Genomic DNA, 18,732 nt, shown 5'->3' on the forward strand with positions numbered 1-18,732 from the left:
TCTGGTTTCCGTCACGGTGTTCTGTTGCGCCAGAAGCGGTTTAGTCATGCTGGCCACATGGCGCGGAAAGCTGTCTGTGGACAAATGCTGGCTCCCTTGGCCTGAAAGCGAGATGAGCGCCGCAACCCCATAGTCGCCTTTGACTGGACTTGACCATCCAGGGGTCCTTTACCTTTTACCTGCCCACCTGCCTGCCTCCCTCTTCCAAGCCATTGCCAAGGCCTGCTCCTTGTAGAGTCCCTTACAGCAGCCTAGCCTTGAGGGGTCTGGGTTTGATGTTATCTCTTCACAATAGATTCGAGAGGAAACCAATACCAAGATTGACCTCCCCACAGAAAACAGCAACTCTGAGGTGATCCTGATCACTGGGAAGAAGGCCAACTGCGAGTGTGCCCGGGACCGCATCCTGGCCATCCAGAGGGAGCTGGTGGGTGTGTGAAGCAGTTTCCTCCTTTTAGTCCAGGGGTAGGCAACCTCAGGTCCGTGGGCCAGATGCGGCCCAATCGCCTTCTCAATCCGGCCCACGGACGGTCCAGGAATCGGCGTGTTTTTACATGAGTAGAATGTGTCCTTTTATTTAAAATGCACCTCTGGGTTATTTGTGGGGCATAGGAATTCGTTCATTTTTTTCCTCCAAAATATAGTCTGGCCCACCACATGGTCTGGACCAACCCACAGCTGAAAAAGGTTGCTGACCCCTGTTTTAGTCTTTCCAGATCCCAAGGAAACGGCTTGGACATGTTCCAGTCTGTAACACAACGGCTGCAGTTGGAAGTCACACTATCAAACCACAGTTTATTGTGACAGGAGTGAGCCTAGCCCCTCAGGGGTGCATTCACGCTCTTTCATCGCCTTGGAGAGGAGCGCAGGAGCTCTCAGCTTCCGTTTTAGATTAACCGTGGCTTGGTATGTCATCCAAACCTTAACAGACCGGTTAATCTTAACTCTGGTTTGTTTGAAACCAAGGCAACATCTAACCATGGTTTGATGAAGCCACCTTGTTTCAATAAACCATAGATAGGATTAACCACAGTTTTAGGTCTGGCTGCAATGAATAGAAAATTGGAACCAAAAGCTTCCACATTAACAAGTGGAAGTAAAAGCTTCAATTGTTTTCCTTGTAGCCATGGCAGTGGAAGCGGGGAGATTCGGTGCCTAGGGAAAGGCTAGACTTGTTCTTTCCACAATAAGCCACGGTTTATGGTGACGACTGTCTGGATTGGGCCAAAGGCAATCTGTAGCATGTTGTATGTGGGGCTGCTCTTGGGACACCCCTGTTTCCAGATATTTTAGTCCCTCGCTTCTGCCGTTGGATGCAAGTTCAGCAGTTTATTGTATCTTAATTGTTTGCTCGCCTTGAACCTTAAAGGCAGGATATAACTTTGGCCTTGGAGAAAGGGTTTTGTAGCCCTTGTCTCTCTGTTTCTGTCTCTTTCTACCACCCACCCCTTCCCTCCCAGGCTAACATAAAAGAAGTGGATGTGTCTATACCAGCCAAGCTGCATAACTCCCTAATTGGGGCTAAGGGGCGGCTAGTCCGCTCCATCATGGAGGAGTGTGGCGGGGTGCACATCCACTTCCCTTCTGAGGGGTCGGGCAGCGACAAGGTCACCATCCGAGGGCCCGGAGAGGAGGTGGAGAAAGCGAAACGGCAGCTGCTGCAGATCGCGGAGGAGAAGGTACCAAGTGAATCGGAGTTTGCCTGGTGTTATCAGTCGGAGAGCGTGGGGAGAAAACAGCTGTTCCTTTGGCAGTCAAGTTGCTACGATAACAGAGAGCATCCTTCACACCTCCCCGTTTTCCTTTGAGCCATGGGCCGCATCCTCGGCACACTTTTAAAAGCACAATTATCAGTCATGGCTCTCTCCCCACCCAAAAAAGGAATCCTGGGAACTTGTTAAAGGTGCTGAGAGCTGTTAGAATTGTAGAATTGTGGAGTTGGGAGTCCAACCCCCTGCAATGCAAGAATCTCGGCTAGATCCCTGTTCCCCTCCCAGAGGTACAGCTCTCAAACCACTTGGAGAAAGGGGAAGATGGGTCTCCTATAACAAGTCTCAAACTCCAATTTCCGGCTTTTTTTGGGGGGGGGGAGAATCCACAACTCTTTAAAGTGGCATAATAGCGCTTTAAATAGTGTGTGAATGTGGCCTTAAAACTCCATATTCCAGCTCCATTTGCTTTCCTAAATTACTAGCCTATGAAGGCATGATTTCAAAGGCAAAAGCATGGTTTGAAGCTAAGTATGTCCGGCTTACACACACACACACACCCCGCAAAAAAATAATAATCTGGTTTGTGGTTCCTTAATGGAAGGAAGGAGGACTGGAATATCAATGTAATAAATCAAAGACATGGAAATAATCCCTAGGAAAACAGCAGGAATTTAAAACTGCAGTCCATCACACGAAGTGCTTGTGCAGTATTTTTTGGCGACGCAACATCCACACAGAGCAGCTAAAAAAACAATTCACAACTATCTGTCCTAGCTGCAGTTAGTGGAAATGCATTTTAGGAGTTCTTTTGTGGCTTATCTTGCCTATAATTCCTATGAGACAAAACACCCCTCCTCCCCCTTTTCGAGGTGGTTTGTGCTTGAGGCTGCTGCAGCTAGCAGTATAATTTAAACTCTGCCCTAGTTTTTGCGTTCCTTCCCACACTTCTAATGTTTTTATTTGTATTGTAACATAGTTGTACACCACCTTGAGATTCGACATGAGAGGTGGTTTGTCATTTTTATCGATTAGACTGATCAGTCCCGTGTTGCCGAGGTCTCCAGATGACTTAAATCTGCAATCATTCTAAAACAAAAACCCGAATTCAGAATTAATATAAAACATTAACATCCTCACACAGACTTTTTGTGCATGGAAATGTTTTTTTAATGAATATATAGCATGCCGATTCCACGGGCTGGATTGGCTACACAGAAAACTGTCCCTTGGCAGCGAGTTTCACGGTTCGGTTTAGGAGGCGGGCGTATTTATTTGTGCCACAGAGCAAGGCGCCATGCCCCAGGGGGAATCCACCAGCCTGGAAGGGCTTTTACATCCCTGCTTCTTGGCAAGCTTTCAGCTGTCCACCCTCTGCCCTCTCCACCCGCAGCAAATCAACAACCACTCGGCAGAGCTGCACGCCAAGCCAGAGTACCACAAATTCCTGATCGGGAGAGGGGGCGCCAACATCCGGAGAGTGAGGGACCGCACCGGTGTCCGCATCATCTTCCCCAGCCCCGACGACAAGGACCAGGAGATCATCGCCATCGTGGGGAAGGAAGATGCGGTGCGGCAAGCCCAGCACGAGCTGGAAAGCCTCATTTGCAACCTGGTACATATATATAGATATATGTGTGTGGATGCTCGGCTGTTTCGTTGCATTTGCATCTGGTTTGGATGGTTTTATGCATGCCCAGCATATAGCACCCCTAGAATTGGTTTGGGTGAACGGCAGCCTAGCAATTGCTTACCCACCAGCCGCTAATCAGCTATCAAGTTGATAGCATTCAGCGGCACAGTGCAGCATAGTGGTTAGTGTTGGAGCTGGACCTGGAAGATCAGGGTTCAACCCCCACTGGGCCACAAAGCTTCCTGGGGTGACCCTGGGCTGCCTCTCGGCCTGACGTGCCTCTCAGGGTTATTGTGGGGTTTAAATGAGGAGGGGGAGAACCATGCCCGCCACCTTGGAGAAAAATGCAGGATGTGAATCAATAAATGTGAGCAGCAATACTAGGCTGACTTCCACCCGGAAACCTCCATAAAGCTCATTGCCACCAATCTCCTTGCCAAAGGACTACTAGTCTTCCAGAAAGAGCCCAAACCTTTGGAGAGTAAGATTGCGCAAAGCTGGATAGCGTCCCTTTTTTCCGCATTGGCCATGATTTGGGGGAGAGACTGTAGCCATGGAAGGGGAGGCTACAGGGCCCTTTCCCCCCACCTCCTCTTCCTGCCCCCCAGGATAACGTCATTGAGGATTCCATGATGGTCGACCCAAAGTACCACCGCCACTTTGTGGCACGCCGGGGGCACGTGCTGCGGGAGATTGCGGAAGAGTACGGCGGGGTTGCGGTGAGCTTCCCCCGGACGGGCGTCCAGAGCGACCGTGTGATGCTCAAGGGAGCGAAGGACTGCGTGGAAGCTGCCAAGAGACGCATCCTGGAGATTATCAGTGACCTGGTAGGCCTCCGTTTCCCGAGTCTGGGTCAGAGAGAGCATTTGGAAAGACCAACTCAAAGTGCTAGTTTTGACCTATAAAGCCTTAAACAGCTCAAGACCGCAATACTTCAAGGACCACCTCTTTCCATATGAACCTACCCAGACCCTGAGATCATCTGAGGCTCTCCGTGTGCCCCCTCCTCGAGAGGTGCAGAGGGTGGTAACACAAGAAGGGGCCTTCTTTTCAGCAACTCCCCATTTGTGGAATGCTCTCTCCAGGGAAGTTTGCCTGGCGCCTTCATTATACACATTTAGGCACCAGGCAAAAACTTTCCTTTTTAGCCAGGCCTTTGGTTGATCCGATTTACATCCTATGCCCTTTTAAAATGTGTTTTTTTGGGGGGGGGTATTGGATGGTTGTTTTAATTTTTATTAGGTATTTTGTGCTTTTATATCTTGATTTATACCCCCAGGTATAGGGCAGTACATAAATTCAATTAATAATAATAGCCTCCTCTTTCCAACATGTGTCATGTTGCAATTCCCTTTTAAGATGAGAACAATAACTTAAGCTGCAGGTTGATGATCCCGGGGACCAAACGTGCCTCCCCACCTCATGACCTTGCAGGATGGAAATTCCCTTTCCCCTCTGTTGGCTTCAAAGTCGCCGCAAGCTTGCTTAGCCCCGATGCCCCTTCCCCACGACCTTAACTCGCCTTGCTCGCCCCGTCCCACTTTTTTTCTTTTTTCTTTTTTTGCTTCCCATCTCTTCTCCAGGAAGCCCAGGTGGTCCTCGAGTGCGTCATCCCGCAGCGCTTCCACCGGGTCGTCATGGGAGCCAAAGGTTACAAGGTGCAGCAGATCACTCGGGACCACGACGTGCTGATCAAGTTCCCAGAGCGAGATGACAATTCAGGTAGAGGGGATTGCAGGTAGAGGGGAGGGGAGATTCCATGCAGGGAAATATTTTCACCTGGTTTTCTCCCCACCCCCACTAGGTTCAGAAGCACAGTCTCAGGAAAACGGCGACATCAGCCCCGAGCTGGACTCTGCCCCCCGCAAATGTGACATCATCCTTATCTCAGGGCGCAAGGAGAAATGCGAGGCGGCGCGGGCAGCTCTGCTGGTAGGAATCTTCTCTCTCTGTCCTGGGCGAGTATAGGCAATGCAGAAAAGGCCCTCTCTGATGTTGACCTAAGTCCTAAGACAGCTATCTCCAAGCTGCTGCCCTCCTGATGCTTTGGACTGAAGCTCTTCATCGCTCCTGACCAGCATAGCCCAATGGTCAAGGGTGATGGGGAGGGGGGGTCACAGTCCAGCAATAGCTGCAAGGTGCATGAGCTTGGGCAATGTTGAGAATACAGGCCCAGGTAGGCTCATGCCAGGGGAGGATTTTGTCAAGCTTGACCAAATGGTTCTAGTTGCATATGCATCATTGAGGAGGGAGTGGAGGAAAGAGGCAAAAGATTTCAAGTAGTAGAACTACTTGAAAATGACTTACAGATGGTATTTAACTCTGAGTTGTTAAGATGTATAAGACTGAATCATATAAGTGCTTGAGATGCAAGGAGGTTGAGGGAACGTTTTTTTTTCATATGTGGTGGACCAGTAAAAGGGTAAAAGTATTGAGAAATAATCTATAAGGAATCAAAAAATGTTTTAAAGTACTTTTCCCAAAGAAAAACCAGAGTCCTTTTTGTCGGGTATAATTCAGATGGAAATTCCCAGGTGTCAAAAAAGGTTATTTATGTATGCCACTACTGTGGCCCATGTTTTGTTAGCCCCAAAATTGAAAACGAGCAAGGTTCCAACTAAAGAAGAATGGCAACTTAAAGTGATGGAATATGCACAGTTTACAGACTTAACATATCGAGTAAGAGAACAAGAAGAACATACGTCTAAAGAAGATTAGAAATTGTTTCTTGAATATATGGGGGGGGGGAATTGTGCACACTTGAAAACGTTGGCAGAATTAAGATGAATTCAACAGTGTAAATAAGTTTGGATGGATGTAATAATGGAATACTGAATGGTTTAGTTTATGTAAAATATGCAGGGATTTATGGTATGCAAAATGAACCCCATGGAAAGAGAAGAAGGGAAATTAATGATACCGGTATATAAAGATGTTTAAATGAGTATTCAAAATTGTAAAACAGAAAATTACACACACACACACACACACACACACACACACACATATATATATAGGCAAAATATTGGGAACCTGATTTTTCTTTAGATGCCCTGTCAGGGCACCTGCCCATAGGGAATGTTTTGATTTGGATTTCCTTGCTCGGTCATGGATAAAACTTGGGTGCCGTAAGAACACAAGCAGAGCCTTGTTGGGGTCAGGCCCGTGGCCGACCTAGTCCAGCGTCCTGTTCTCACAGCGGCCGACCCAATGTCTCTAGGAAGACTGCAAGCTGGGTGGAAGAGCAACAGCGCTCACTCTGCCCACCTGCGATTCCCAAAAACTGGCCTCCGAATCCCTTGTGCTTGTCGCCCTTTTGGTTCCTGCCCTCCGCAGTTCTTAGGGAGTGAGATCGCAAGGCATGTTCCCTACCTAATACATGGGCAGGCGCAAAAGTGTTTTTGGCAACCCCGTAGAGGTGGGATGGGCCCTAATCCAGGGGTGTGAGTCTGCATGTATTTCTCTAGCCTTGCTCAGTTGGTTTTGCGCTTCTGGTCCCCAATTCTATGCACCAAAATAGTAATTTGCCCATTTTGATTTTATACCGCCCTGAGACCTCCGGGTATAGAGCGGTATATAAATTTAATAAAAAGAAGCAAATAAAATAAAAAGAGGCCTCTATAGACACGGAGGACCAAAACAACTCTGAAGCTCCCTGCATACATCCTTACTCTTTTTATCTTTCCAGGCTCTGGTTCCCATCACAGTGGACGTGGAGGTCCCCTTTGACCTCCATCGCTACGTCATTGGGCAGAAGGGGGCCGGCATTCGCAAGATGATGGAGGAGTACGAGGTAGGAACACGTGGTCCCCCTTGCAGCCGTGCGTGTGGCCTCAGCGTTGGCTTTGACATACCTTTTCCTTTAAATGCTGTGCATGTGTTCTGGGTTCGCTGTCGATGGTGTAGGAAGCTTCAGCGGTCAGCAACCAGATTGGCTAGGGGGCCAAATCATAGACTCACAGAATTGTAGAGCGGAAGGGACCCCAAGGGTCATCCAGTCCAACCCCCTGCAATGCAGGAATCTCAGCAAAAGCATCCAAGACGGTGGCCATCCAACCTCTGCTTCAAAATTTCCAAGGACGGCGCATGCACCAGCTCCCGAGGGAGTCTGTTCCACTGTCAGAAAGCTCTTACTGTCAGAAAGTTGAGTCTGAATCTCCTTCCTTGTAACTTGAAGTCCTACCCTCCAAAGCAGGAGAAAACAAGCTTGTTCTGCCTTCCATGTGACAGCCCTGGGCTTCCTTGTGACAGACCAGGTTCCCACGGTAGCAGCACATCTACGTTTAACCCTGCCACAGCTAAGGAAGTATGAGAACAGGAGGGGAAGGGATGAAGACACAAGTGCACTGCAAAATGTGGGTTTGTGTCTGTCGCCAACAATGCTGTCCTGTTGTTTTCTGAGAGGGCACTGCCCACAAGAGGGCACTGCAAGCAAACGTTGTATGTAGAAAGCCCTTTTGGGGGAAATTTTGGTTGGGCCCAATTCACAGCAAGTGGCTTTTCCAAGGTACATACGTAGTTTGCTGAGCACTTATTTAAAGAGGACTGTTGGGTGGTTTAAGAGCTTAAAAAAAATTAGTTGGCTCCATAAAAAACGGTAAAGGAGCCCTGACGGTTAAGTCCAGTCACAATGGGGTTGCAGCGCTCATCTCGCTTTACAGGCCAGGTCATGTGGCCAGCATGACTACGCCACTTCTGGTGCAACGGAACACAGAAACCAGAGCAGTGCACGGAAACGCCGTTTACCTTCCCGCTGGAGCAGTACCTATTGATCTACTTGCACTCTTTGGCGTGCTTTCGAACTGCTAGGTTGGCAGGAGCTGGGACCGAGCAACCCGCTGGGAGCTCACCCTGTCGCAGGGATTCGAACCGCTGACCTTCTGATTGGCAAGCCCAAGAGGCTCAGTGGTTTAGACCCCAGCGCCACCTGTTGGCTCATTAATCGCCTGTAATTTACCAAGTTACCCAACACTAGAAAGTTAAACCTAGGTGCCTCTTTTTTTTTGAGAGGCCCCTCACTGTACCCCTGAGGTTTGGCCAGCATTGAACCAGGACTGAGCCTTTAGTGTGGCAGACCCTGCCTTGGGGCACACCTTGCCAAAGAGACGTCTGACAGGGCACCTCTCTGCCTCCTTTAGGGCATCTTTTCAAAACTGCTGTCCAGGCAGACCTTTGGGATGTGGGCTTAAAAAAAACAAAACCAAGCTGTTCATGGTGGTGTTCTTATGTTGTTGGGTTTTTTTTAATGTTGTCTTCCACCTTGCTGCATTTTCTGTGCAGTTTATTTAAGTAAATGATCTTTTAAAGAATAAAACTTGTTGGGCAGTTAAGCTAGACCAGGAAACTAGAACTGTAGGAACTGTGTGTTTGTAAAGGCTATTTGTTCTAAGGATTATGCTCCTTAATTATAGGTGTGTTTAGCTGCCTGTTTTATCCCAAGGCATGCATATATTTATATATATCATTCACTCATGTTTGGTGTAATTGTACTTGAGAAATAATGCGAAGGGAGAGGACTGCTGCTTTCTCCAGTAGCCACAGCAGAAAGTAGTTTGTAGGAAAGGACTCTGTGGAGCACCTGAGGGAGGGACTTTCATAACCACCCTGAGAACAGGCCTTTGCAACATTGCATCTAACTTGGAACACTTCGAAAGCCTAATTGGGAGCCTTTGAGATACGCCGCATTATATTTGCATATTAGCAATTGATTTAAATGTTCTGTATACACACAGTTTTAAGTGTTCATGTTTGGGCTGGGTTATAAATTTATCTGAAGGAAAGGTAGGGAATGACACTAGGCCGTAGGTCCCCTGCCCTGACAGGTTTGCAGCCGGCACCGCCTTTAAAGACAGCGACGCTTCTCCCTTTCCTCAGGTGAACATCTCGGTGCCCCAGCCTGAGCAGCAGTCGGACTTCATCAAGATCACAGGCTTGGTCTCCAATGTGGAACGGGCCAGGGCCGGCCTCCTGGAGAGGGTCAAGGAGCTGCAGGCAGAGCAGGAAGACAGGGTAACTGCCAGAGCCCAGCGCCTCAAGACATAAACAGGCCCAACCCACTGGCTTCCCAGCTGCACCACTTCCACCTGCCAGAGCTTGACTGAGCTTGAGTACTGAGGGATGGGCTCCTGAGGCCAACCAGTAACTCCCAGCTTCCCTCCCCCTCTCTTCCCCAGGCGTTGCGTGGCTTCAAGCTGACGGTGAGCGTGGAACCCAAATACCACCCAAAGATCATTGGCAAAAAAGGGGCGGTCATTTCCCAGATCCGGAAGGACCATGACGTCACCATCCAGTTCCCGGATAAGGGGGATGAGAATCAGGTGAGTCTCTCTCCTTTCTTTTGCTGTGTGTCGCTGGTCCCCTCTACCCAGGGGGATTATGGGACCGGGAGAGTGGCTCCGTAATGCTCCACCGCAGTGAAAAGGCACAAATGTTCATAAAACTTGTCTATGCTCGCTTATAAGCACAGTTGCAATTTGTTTTGTTTTTTTAAATTATTTTATTTCTATTTATTAAATTTATTTACCGCCCCATACCCGTAGATCTCGGGGCAGCTCACAACCTACAATCACAATATGAAAAACACAAAATACGTAATAAAAATGAAAACGAAAGGCGACACAATAAGCCCTCCTTCCACAATACATGTAAAAGGAGCATTTTGAAAATCTTAACGCTTTGTATGTCCTTTAACCTTTATGGTACAGTGGTACCTCAGTTTTCGAACGTAATCCGTTCCGGAAGACTGTTCGACTTCCGAAACGTTCGACAACCGAGGCACAAAAGGCGGTGGACAGAGTCTATGGAAGAAAATGGAAAAACATGCAGTGGAAGCCGTTCGACTTCCAAGGCGCATTTGAAAACGGAAGCAATTACTTCCGGGTTTTCGGCATTCGAGAAACGAAACGTTTGGCTTCCGAGATGCTGGAAAACCGAGGTACCACTGTAATAATATATTTTTATCTTTCTCTTTTCAAATGTAAGTTGCTTGGAGACCTCCGGAAGTATCAAGTGGCCAAGAAGTTTGATAAATGAATAATAGCCTCACCTAGAATCAGATTTCCATGTGCCTAACTTTGCAGAAAACCTATTTGGTCAAAGTGATGCCCATTTGTGGGGTTACCTGCCGGCCCCCTCAATCTGTAGTGGCGAGGCTTCTCTAAAAGTCCCGCTGACTTTTTGTCTCGGTCTCTCTCCTTCCCCCGCCCGGGTCCAGGACCTCATCACGATCACCGGCTACGAGAAGAATGCCGAGGGGGCCCGGGACGCCATCTTGAAAATTGTGGCCGACCTCGAGGAGATGGTCAGCGAAGATGTCCGCTTGGATCACCGGGTTCACGCCCGTATCATTGGCGGGAGGGGCAAAGCCATCCGCAAGCTTATGGAGGAGTTTCGGGTAAGGGGGAGGGTTGCCAGTGGCTGTTCTCTCTCTCTGTTTGAGGGGCGGAAGCTGCCTGACCCTGCTGCAGTTTCCCCCACTAACAATGGTGGGCAAGCAAAATTGTGACGGCCAGGCTCTTGCTCGTCCAGTCGATGCCCTTTGGACTGTGCAATCTTGTGACTTCGTCTTTCTCGTCCCGGCAGGTCGACATCCGCTTCCCTCAACCGGGTTCCAGTGACCCTGACAGAGTCACGGTCACAGGGCTGCCCGAAAACGTGGACGACGCTATAGACCATATGCTCAACTTGGAAGAGGAATATGTGAGAAGGAGGGAGATGGCTGGGAGGGGTGCTCAAGCAGCTTGATGGGTGGGGGAGCTTCTATATATACACGACCGAGAGACAGCATGAGCGAGATTCTTGCTGTATAGTGGGTGCGTGGGCCAAATTGGACTAGTGGCCAGGGCTGCCCACCTGTCAGGTCACCTTGATGTCATGATGTCAGGTTTTTGGCAGAGCTGATGTTGCTTAATTGGAAAATAATCACTGTCGACATTTATTAATGATTGAAAACCTCTTATGGGTTTTCTGCACAAATGAACTTGTGGTATCGGGGTATGAAGACTTGGGGAGGGAGCTGAAAGTTGGTTTATGGAAAGTAGGAGAGTTGAATGTTACTAGGAAGTAAGAATTTTACGCAAGTTTTTAAAGCTGATAGACGGAGAATCGGAAGTTTTTTCCTTTCCTTTTTCCTTTTCTTTAATTTTTCTGTTTAAGAAATGCTTGATATTTCCATACTGTTCTTTCTTTGTTCTTTCAAGCTTTAATAAAAATTAAGGAAAATAATGATAAATAAAACAATGATGTCAGGTGACTGGGTGCTTTGAAGTCCCAGGAGGATTTGCAAAAAGAGCCCTGCGAGGTGCTTTGAAGTGCCTGAGGCTTTGCCTTACTTGTGCAAAATTGGCACAAGTAGCGTGTGGGTTTGGTTGGTGGTTTGAGGGGGTGAGGTCAGCTACTGCTCCTTATTCCAGTTTTTTAAAATCTGTCTTGCATCCTGAGAGGCCCTCGAGTTGACCATGAGACTCCACTAGCACCATCCAATTTTAACAGAGGGGGCTTCTCCTTACAGATGATGGACGTGGTGGAGACCGAAGCCATGGCTGCGTATATGAAGCCTCCGTCCCGCTTGGAAGAGGAGCCCCGGGGCCCAGCCAAGGGCTTTGTGGTGCGCGATGCCCCCTGGAACGCGTCTGGGAACAAGGTATGGCTTGGGTCCATCATCGCCGCAGAGTCTGCCTTAGAAGCTGCCGCTTTGGCCAATATTAAGAAGCAGTGCATGTGAAGAAGGGACTACGAAAGCCAGAACGCTGCTTGGTCTAAAATCCCCAATCTGTTCAGCCTTTCACTCGAGACCCATGAGGTCTAGTGCCTTGGGTTCCTTTTAAAAGCGGAACCAGCTTACTCAAAAAGCAAAGGGTCTTTGTGGCATGCGCTACCCATTTAGAACAGGAAATACATCTTCCCCCTCTCCCCTTTCAGGCCCCAGATGTGAGCAGCGCTGAAGAGTTTCCCATCTTCGGCACCGGCGTGGTCCCCAAGCAGACGTCAGTCTGGGGCCCCAAGAAGTTCTGAGGCGGCGGGAGGCGGCGGCGACGCACTGCCAGCCAAGCACGGCTCCCACCTTCCTTGGGCATCGTGGTGGCTTTCTCGCGCCATCAACTCCTCTTGCTGTCGGGATGTGGCAGATTCTTCCTCCTCCGCCTGCACCCTCTCTTTCCGTGACTCTGTGCAATCCATTAACTGATCAAAAGCCATAGCCAGCCCTCTTTCCACTTCCCCGCGGCCCCCTTTTCCTTCTCGTCGAGCCAAAGCAGGCCAGGTTGTAAGCACACAAGTGGAAACGAGTCTCATGTGGCTAACTTGTTTCCCTCTCTCTCTCCCTCTCTCTCTCTCTCTCTCTCTCTCTCTCTCTCTCTCTCTCTCTCTCTCTCCATGCCAAATTTGGCTGTAACACCCCTACTTCCCCCTCCCGGCTGAAAAAGGAGGAGGCAAGGACCCCCTTTCTTCCCTGTCTCTGACTCTGTCCTCCCAGGTGTAGGATACTTGTACGGTCCACACACACCTGAACCAAAGGGCAGGGCTGAATGTTTTAGGGGGATTCAAACGACAGGCAGGTCTCTCGTACTGCCACCCCTAACTTGATCGCATCCCCCTTCCCCCTAGCCAGCCAGCCTGCCTGTTAATTGCTTCTCCTCCAAGCTTGCAAATAGCCCCTCTCCCAGGCGACAAACCATTAAGATTTGAGCTGCACCATAGAGACAGGTTTGTGGGAATCACCCCGTGGATCTGTGCATGAACTTGTGGCTCTCTGGAAGGAGACTTCCAGCTCCTGTGACCAGAAGGAACTCTTTAGAAGCAGGGAGCACTTTAGAAACTTTGGCACTCGGCAGTCTTCTGTCTCCTCTCCCACCCCCCACTTTCCACACCCAATCTTTCTCATCTCATAGCACAGTCTAGACTAGCCTTGCCAACCTGGCTCCCTCCAGATGTTCGGGACAGCAGCTCTGACCTAGGTGGGAGCTGCTGGCTGAAACATCGGGGGGGAAAGGAGCGCCAGCCGAGGTTGGCAAAAGCTGGTGTCAAGTCTATTATGACTTGCTCCTTTTCTTCTCTTTCCATTTTCAACCTCCCTTCTTTTCTCTTGCTTTTTCCTCTTTCCCCTCCCTCGTGTCTTCCTCAAGATGCACTTGCTTTGAAACATTAGGGGAAAAATATGCAACATTGAACAAAAGAGAAAGTTTAAGAGCCAAGCTCTTTCCTCTTCTCTTCTCTTTCTCATTCAGTTTCTAGTCCACATCCAATTTCTCCAGGTTTTTAAACTGTGACTTCTGGACTGTGTGTGTCTGCGTGAGTGTGTGTGTGTGTGTGTGTGTGTGTGTGTGTGTGTGTGTGTGGTGGAGATGCGAGTGAGCTTAGTGGCTCCACCAATCCAACTAACCCCTGTCCCCTCTTCTTTTTTTTTGCTGTGTCAACATGACAAGGCAAAAAAATAAGAGAAAAGCTATAGTGGAGCAACGTAACCAAGTTTTTGTTTTGTTTCTTTTTGAAGGCAGGGTTTCTGGGGAGAAATAAAGAAAATTTAACAAAAATAAAAATGGCAGAGAACACTATTGGCCTTAAAAGAAAAGAATAAAAAAACATAAAAGGGGGGAAAGGAACTTAATGTTTAAGGAAATATGCAAACTCTGTAGGTCACATGATGGTGACTGTGGACTTTTCTAATTCCAAATAAAAATGGAGCGAAAAACCGAGCGGCAATTTCGGCGTGAGAAAGTTATATGATTGGCGGCCCTGGGGAGGATGCAGGTCCCAAAGGATGGGCAAAAGGAACATCTGGATGAGTTTTTAGAGGAGGCTGAGAACTCGACCAATTGCAGCAGAGGAGAGAACTTGAGGCTAGGAGATGAGCCCTAACTTGGTAATTTGCTTTTCCTTTGGTGTACGGACTGGACTATTCCAAACCACCATGTGAGCTTCACAACCCTTTGACAGCAAACCCACAAAGCCCTTAGCACATAACAAACTTGCAAGAGCCCACGCCTGTATGTGGTTTGTGGGATGGCACCAACCTGAGCTGGGGGGGGGGGGAACCTCTGTTAATCTAATGTAGAAATCCTTGCTTTGCTTGCAAGCGAGTTCTAGTAATTGGAGGAGACTACCAACGACTCCCTTTGCTTGGCCCCAGCTCGTGCCAACCTGGCAGTTCGAAAGCACGTCCAAGTGCAAGTAGATAAATAGGTACTGCTCCAGTGGGAAGGTAAACGGCGTTTCTGTGTGCTGCTTTGTCATGCTGGCCACATGACCTGGATGCTGTACGCCGGCTCCCTCGGCCAATAACGCAAGATGAGCGCCGCAACCCCAGAGTTGGTCATGACTGGACCTAATGGTCAGGGGTCCCTTTACCTTTAGCTTACCCATTTGCATGCCTATAGTGAATACAGTCAACGCCACTAGTCAACGCCATTAGCTGCCATCACTGCCCCCTCTCTCCCTTTATAACTTTCACTTGCCCCGAAGCACAGAATGCAAATAGCTTTGCAATTCAGGCTTTTCATTTACAGCTGCCCATTCTTTACCCTTTAGCTAGGTGAGATCATCACATCTCACTGGCTTTTCAGTTTCCCATCATTTTGAGAATTGGGAGGGGGGATCTGCGTTGCGCTTCGTTTCCTAAGTCAGGTGTGTATGGGAACCATGTCGGCCTGCGGAAGTGAGACAAGACAGAGGTCAATAAGAGCCTTATGCAATATCCACTCTGCTTAACTTCTCCCCAGATCTACTGTTTTAGAAATACAAGCCATCCCTGGTGAAGAAATACCTTTTCAGCTTATTGCTGACCTTTCAGTTCAACTTCCAATTGTCTCTCCCAAGCCGTCTTTGTTGGGCTACAGAACCATTGCAGGCATTCTACATACAGCCGTATAATATATACTAGGTTGCAATTACAGGATCAGTAAATATTGGAGCCTTTCAGATCCACAATTGTTTTTTTCTTCTCCACATAATTACTATGAAATTGGAGATCTCCCTTTCACTGCTGCTATCACCACCACCAGTTATTTGGATCTGTATGTTTACAGTCGTAAGGGACCGCCGCTGTACAACTCGGAATGCAGCAAGTAACACAATACCATGAATTGAGATGGTGGCTTAGCAAAGCTTTATCTGCGGGCATTCAAACACTGCATGGTTCACTGGACACAGGTGTCCTACAGCAGATCAAAACTTCCGGCAACAGGCTTGGGGCGAGAGTTGTCCCTTGAACCCTTGCTTGCCTGTCTTTTGGGTGCTTAAAATTGCCTAGAAATTGGGGGAGAAATCTCATTTAGGCACCTGTGGCTGTGAAAACACAGCTGTGTTTAGGATGAGAAAAGAGATGAATAACATTCTTTGTTTTCCAATTCATTGCAGCAGAGATGTGTAAATAGCTTTGTTTGGTTGCTGTGGCTATAACTAAAAAAACGGCATATATATTAGCAATTTATATACCGCTTAGTCACAGTGGGGTACATAAAGCAGTCAGTGCTGCTAATAATATCAATATTAGGGTGATGCTAATATTATCAAGGCTAACTGGTTGGTTTCACCAGCCTGCAGAAACTCTCAAAGAACGGCCACAGTGGCATGCTAGATTGACAGGTGCCTATCAGGAGCTGCTGCTGCTGCTGCCGCCACCATTTTTCTATGTACAAATGCTGGTTAAGATTCTAGTTTCGTAATCTAGGATCCAGCTACTCTGGTCATGTGGTGAATGAGAGCAGAGTTGGACAGTGGCCCGGCTTGTGAGAATACAACGATGGCTTCCTGCGGACAAGCAAGTTCTATTGTGAATTGCCCAAATGCCCTGAACTCTGCTGCTGCTGAGCTGGGAGGAAACAAACCATATCACTGACTCGGGGCACTTCCAGCCGCACACTATTTTGGGGTGGGTTTTAGTCACATCCCAGCAAATTCAGGTTGTATTTTATTGAGAGGTCTTGTGCAACCAATCTTCTTTCCCCAGCAAAGCACACTTCATGCAACAAGAGAAGAGATGGGGAAATCTCTGGAACGGGTGGGGATAACACTCACTTTGACATGTTGCCTAACCTCCCTCCCACAAGCAAATTGGGGAAAAGGTCAATAAAAGTATTTTACCTGGGAGCACACCTAGTGAGTTTTTTGTGAATCATTAATTGTTCATCTTTTGACACCCCGTGAGTGGAAGCCAAAAAGAAACATTGAGTTCCGCTTCTGGAACATAGGAAGCTGGATTCTTGGTCCATCTATCTCAGGATCAGCAACTCTCCAGGGTTTTCGAGCAAGGTCTCTCCCATCCCTGCCTGGATATTATGGGAATTGACCCTGGGAACTTTTGCATGCAAAGCAAACCCCTTCCCCCCAGAGGAAATCTTGGCCCAACCGGATCAAGCCACCTGCATTGTTTGGGGAGAAGCAAGCCCAGAATGCTAGTGCTGGAGAAGTTTAAAAGAGGCTTCCTAGAATGGAGGTTACCCTCACAGAAACCCAAAGGCAAAGGATGCAGGCTCCAAGTGAAAAGAGAAGCCTTTATTGAAATACAAATGCACACAGGGACAGCCTCAAAAACGAGGAGGCAGCAAAGAGCTACACCCAAACCAGTGTTTTTTAATCCACACATGATTTTTACTCGCCGCTCAAAGGATCACAGCAATTGTAATAGATGCAACTCACTGTCGTCATCCTGAACTAATCAAAATTATTTGGCTCTTCAGCCCTCATCATAATATGTGGTTGCATATAACCATTTTTCAGTGTGTGTCTGACTAATTTACCTATTCATTAAATGTCTCCCAATATCCTCTTTCATCAAGATTAATCCCAATTACCATGTCTAGCCGATTCTATTTCCAAGCATACAATGGCCAACTGTAGATTCCAACAGTTCTTTTTTTCGATGTTCTCAGAACAGACATTTACTACATGCAGTACCTAAAAGCTGCTAGTTCTGTTCTGCAAAAGGTAGGAATGCACAGAAACCTTAGTGGGATTTTCCATTTAAAAATTTATCCAGGAGAAAAACTAAATTATGACCAAACCTGCCACTCCCTTGAAAGTTTGGGAACCAAGCATGCAAGGAAGAACTTAATATAACTGATGCCAAGGGATTTGTTTAAAGCAGCCGGGCTAAGCCCGTTTTTTTGCCATTTGTTTAGCAAAGCAGCAGCTGGGTTGGTAATACTGTACACTGCCAGAATGGATCGCTGTCCTAAGCAAAACAGGATCCACTTCCTTCCAAAGACTAGTCCGAGTAGCGGGCAGCGACCCTCTACCGTACTACTGTTCCAGCCCAATCTGGAAAGTGAACCTGCGAAATTCTGCATTCAAGGATACCGTAGATATGTGCTCTGAGAGAGCTAATAGTCTTCCCAAAAAACATTCCTTGGCCCGTACGGGGATCGAACCCGCGACCTTGGCGTTATTAGCACCACGCTCTAACCAACTGAGCTAACCGGCCGGCCGATGAGTTTCGGAAAGTGGGTGGGGAATTGTGCGCGCGGTACCCAAAAATGACAAATTGGATCAGACCTCGCATTTAGAATAAAGATGATAAATGTTTCCAACGAACGAGGATCTAGAGCAGGCATCCCCAAACTTCGGCCCTCCAGATGTTTTGGACTACAATCCCCATTATCCCTGACCACTGGTCCTGTTAGCTAGAGATCATGGGAGTTGTAGGCCAAAACATCTGGAGGGCCGCAGTTTGGGGATGCCTGATCTAGAGTGAAACAGAGTTCAGATCCTGCCGTCATCTATGAAACAGTCACGTTTCTTACTAGGCGGCGTAAGTCTCTAGGGATTTCTTTCGTTTCTTGTTACGCTCAAGTCCGTGGTGGGACACACGCTTCTCTGAGCGAGGTGTCCGCAAGTTGGTTCCTGCCACCCGTGCCTCCAGGCCCCGTGCGGTGGAAGGCGCTCAAGTCGGCTCTGCAGGCAGCAATGCATCGAGTAGTAGAACATCTCTAGGACCTGCGGATCCTCCATCTGTGGATAAACCCCAATTCCCATCAGTCCCGGGCCCCATGGCCAATGATCAGGGATGATGGGAGTTGTAGTTCAGCAATGCCAAGAGCTGCGCGGGTTCCCCATCCCTGCTTTTAAATGCTTTGCATGTGTGCGCATTTTGCATTTCGCCCAGGCCTCGGGGAATCTCCGGGAGAGCGATAGCAAAGGTAGCCAATGCGGTGCCACCAGCCAGAGGGTTCGTTAAACTGCAACTCCCATCAGTCCCAGCCAGCATGGCCACCCGCCAAGGATGATGGGAAGTGTGGTCCAAACCATCTGGAGGGCACCACGTTGGCTAACCCTGGCGGATCTCGGTTCCACCTTTCCGCCACGGGGATTCAGGCCCCGGCATTTCCTGTCCATCGCTCCGGAACTCCAAAGGGCATGTGCTCTATGCAAGCGCGCCTTGTAAACTTAATCCAGTTT

At 48.4% G+C, this 18,732-nt stretch overlaps 1 protein-coding gene and 1 non-coding gene across 2 annotated transcripts in view; one reads left to right on the forward strand and one right to left on the reverse strand.

Annotated features, from left to right (window-relative positions):
- The window catches only part of LOC118094779 (vigilin), a 53,052-nt gene extending 39,012 nt beyond the window's left edge, over window positions 1-14,040 (forward strand). Inside the window, exons 16-28 of the mRNA XM_035135448.2 lie at window positions 296-427; window positions 1,461-1,679; window positions 3,103-3,324; window positions 3,951-4,169; window positions 4,926-5,064; window positions 5,147-5,274; window positions 7,031-7,135; window positions 9,217-9,351; window positions 9,516-9,659; window positions 10,556-10,735; window positions 10,924-11,040; window positions 11,852-11,983; window positions 12,262-14,040. Of these exons, the coding sequence (XP_034991339.2) occupies window positions 296-427; window positions 1,461-1,679; window positions 3,103-3,324; window positions 3,951-4,169; window positions 4,926-5,064; window positions 5,147-5,274; window positions 7,031-7,135; window positions 9,217-9,351; window positions 9,516-9,659; window positions 10,556-10,735; window positions 10,924-11,040; window positions 11,852-11,983; window positions 12,262-12,354 (1,965 nt within the window). The 3' untranslated portion in view covers window positions 12,355-14,040. The remainder of the gene's footprint in view (window positions 1-295; window positions 428-1,460; window positions 1,680-3,102; window positions 3,325-3,950; window positions 4,170-4,925; window positions 5,065-5,146; window positions 5,275-7,030; window positions 7,136-9,216; window positions 9,352-9,515; window positions 9,660-10,555; window positions 10,736-10,923; window positions 11,041-11,851; window positions 11,984-12,261) is intronic.
- A 3,644-nt stretch (window positions 14,041-17,684) lies between these two features.
- On the reverse strand, window positions 17,685-17,758 carry TRNAI-AAU (transfer RNA isoleucine (anticodon AAU)). The gene has a single exon. It is a non-coding gene; the product is annotated as a tRNA-Ile (tRNA).
- Between the last annotated feature and the right edge of the window lie 974 nt (window positions 17,759-18,732).

The sequence above is a fragment of the Zootoca vivipara genome, chromosome 13 (assembly GCF_963506605.1).
Source record: "Zootoca vivipara chromosome 13, rZooViv1.1, whole genome shotgun sequence".
Lineage (NCBI taxonomy): Eukaryota > Metazoa > Chordata > Lepidosauria > Squamata > Lacertidae > Zootoca > Zootoca vivipara.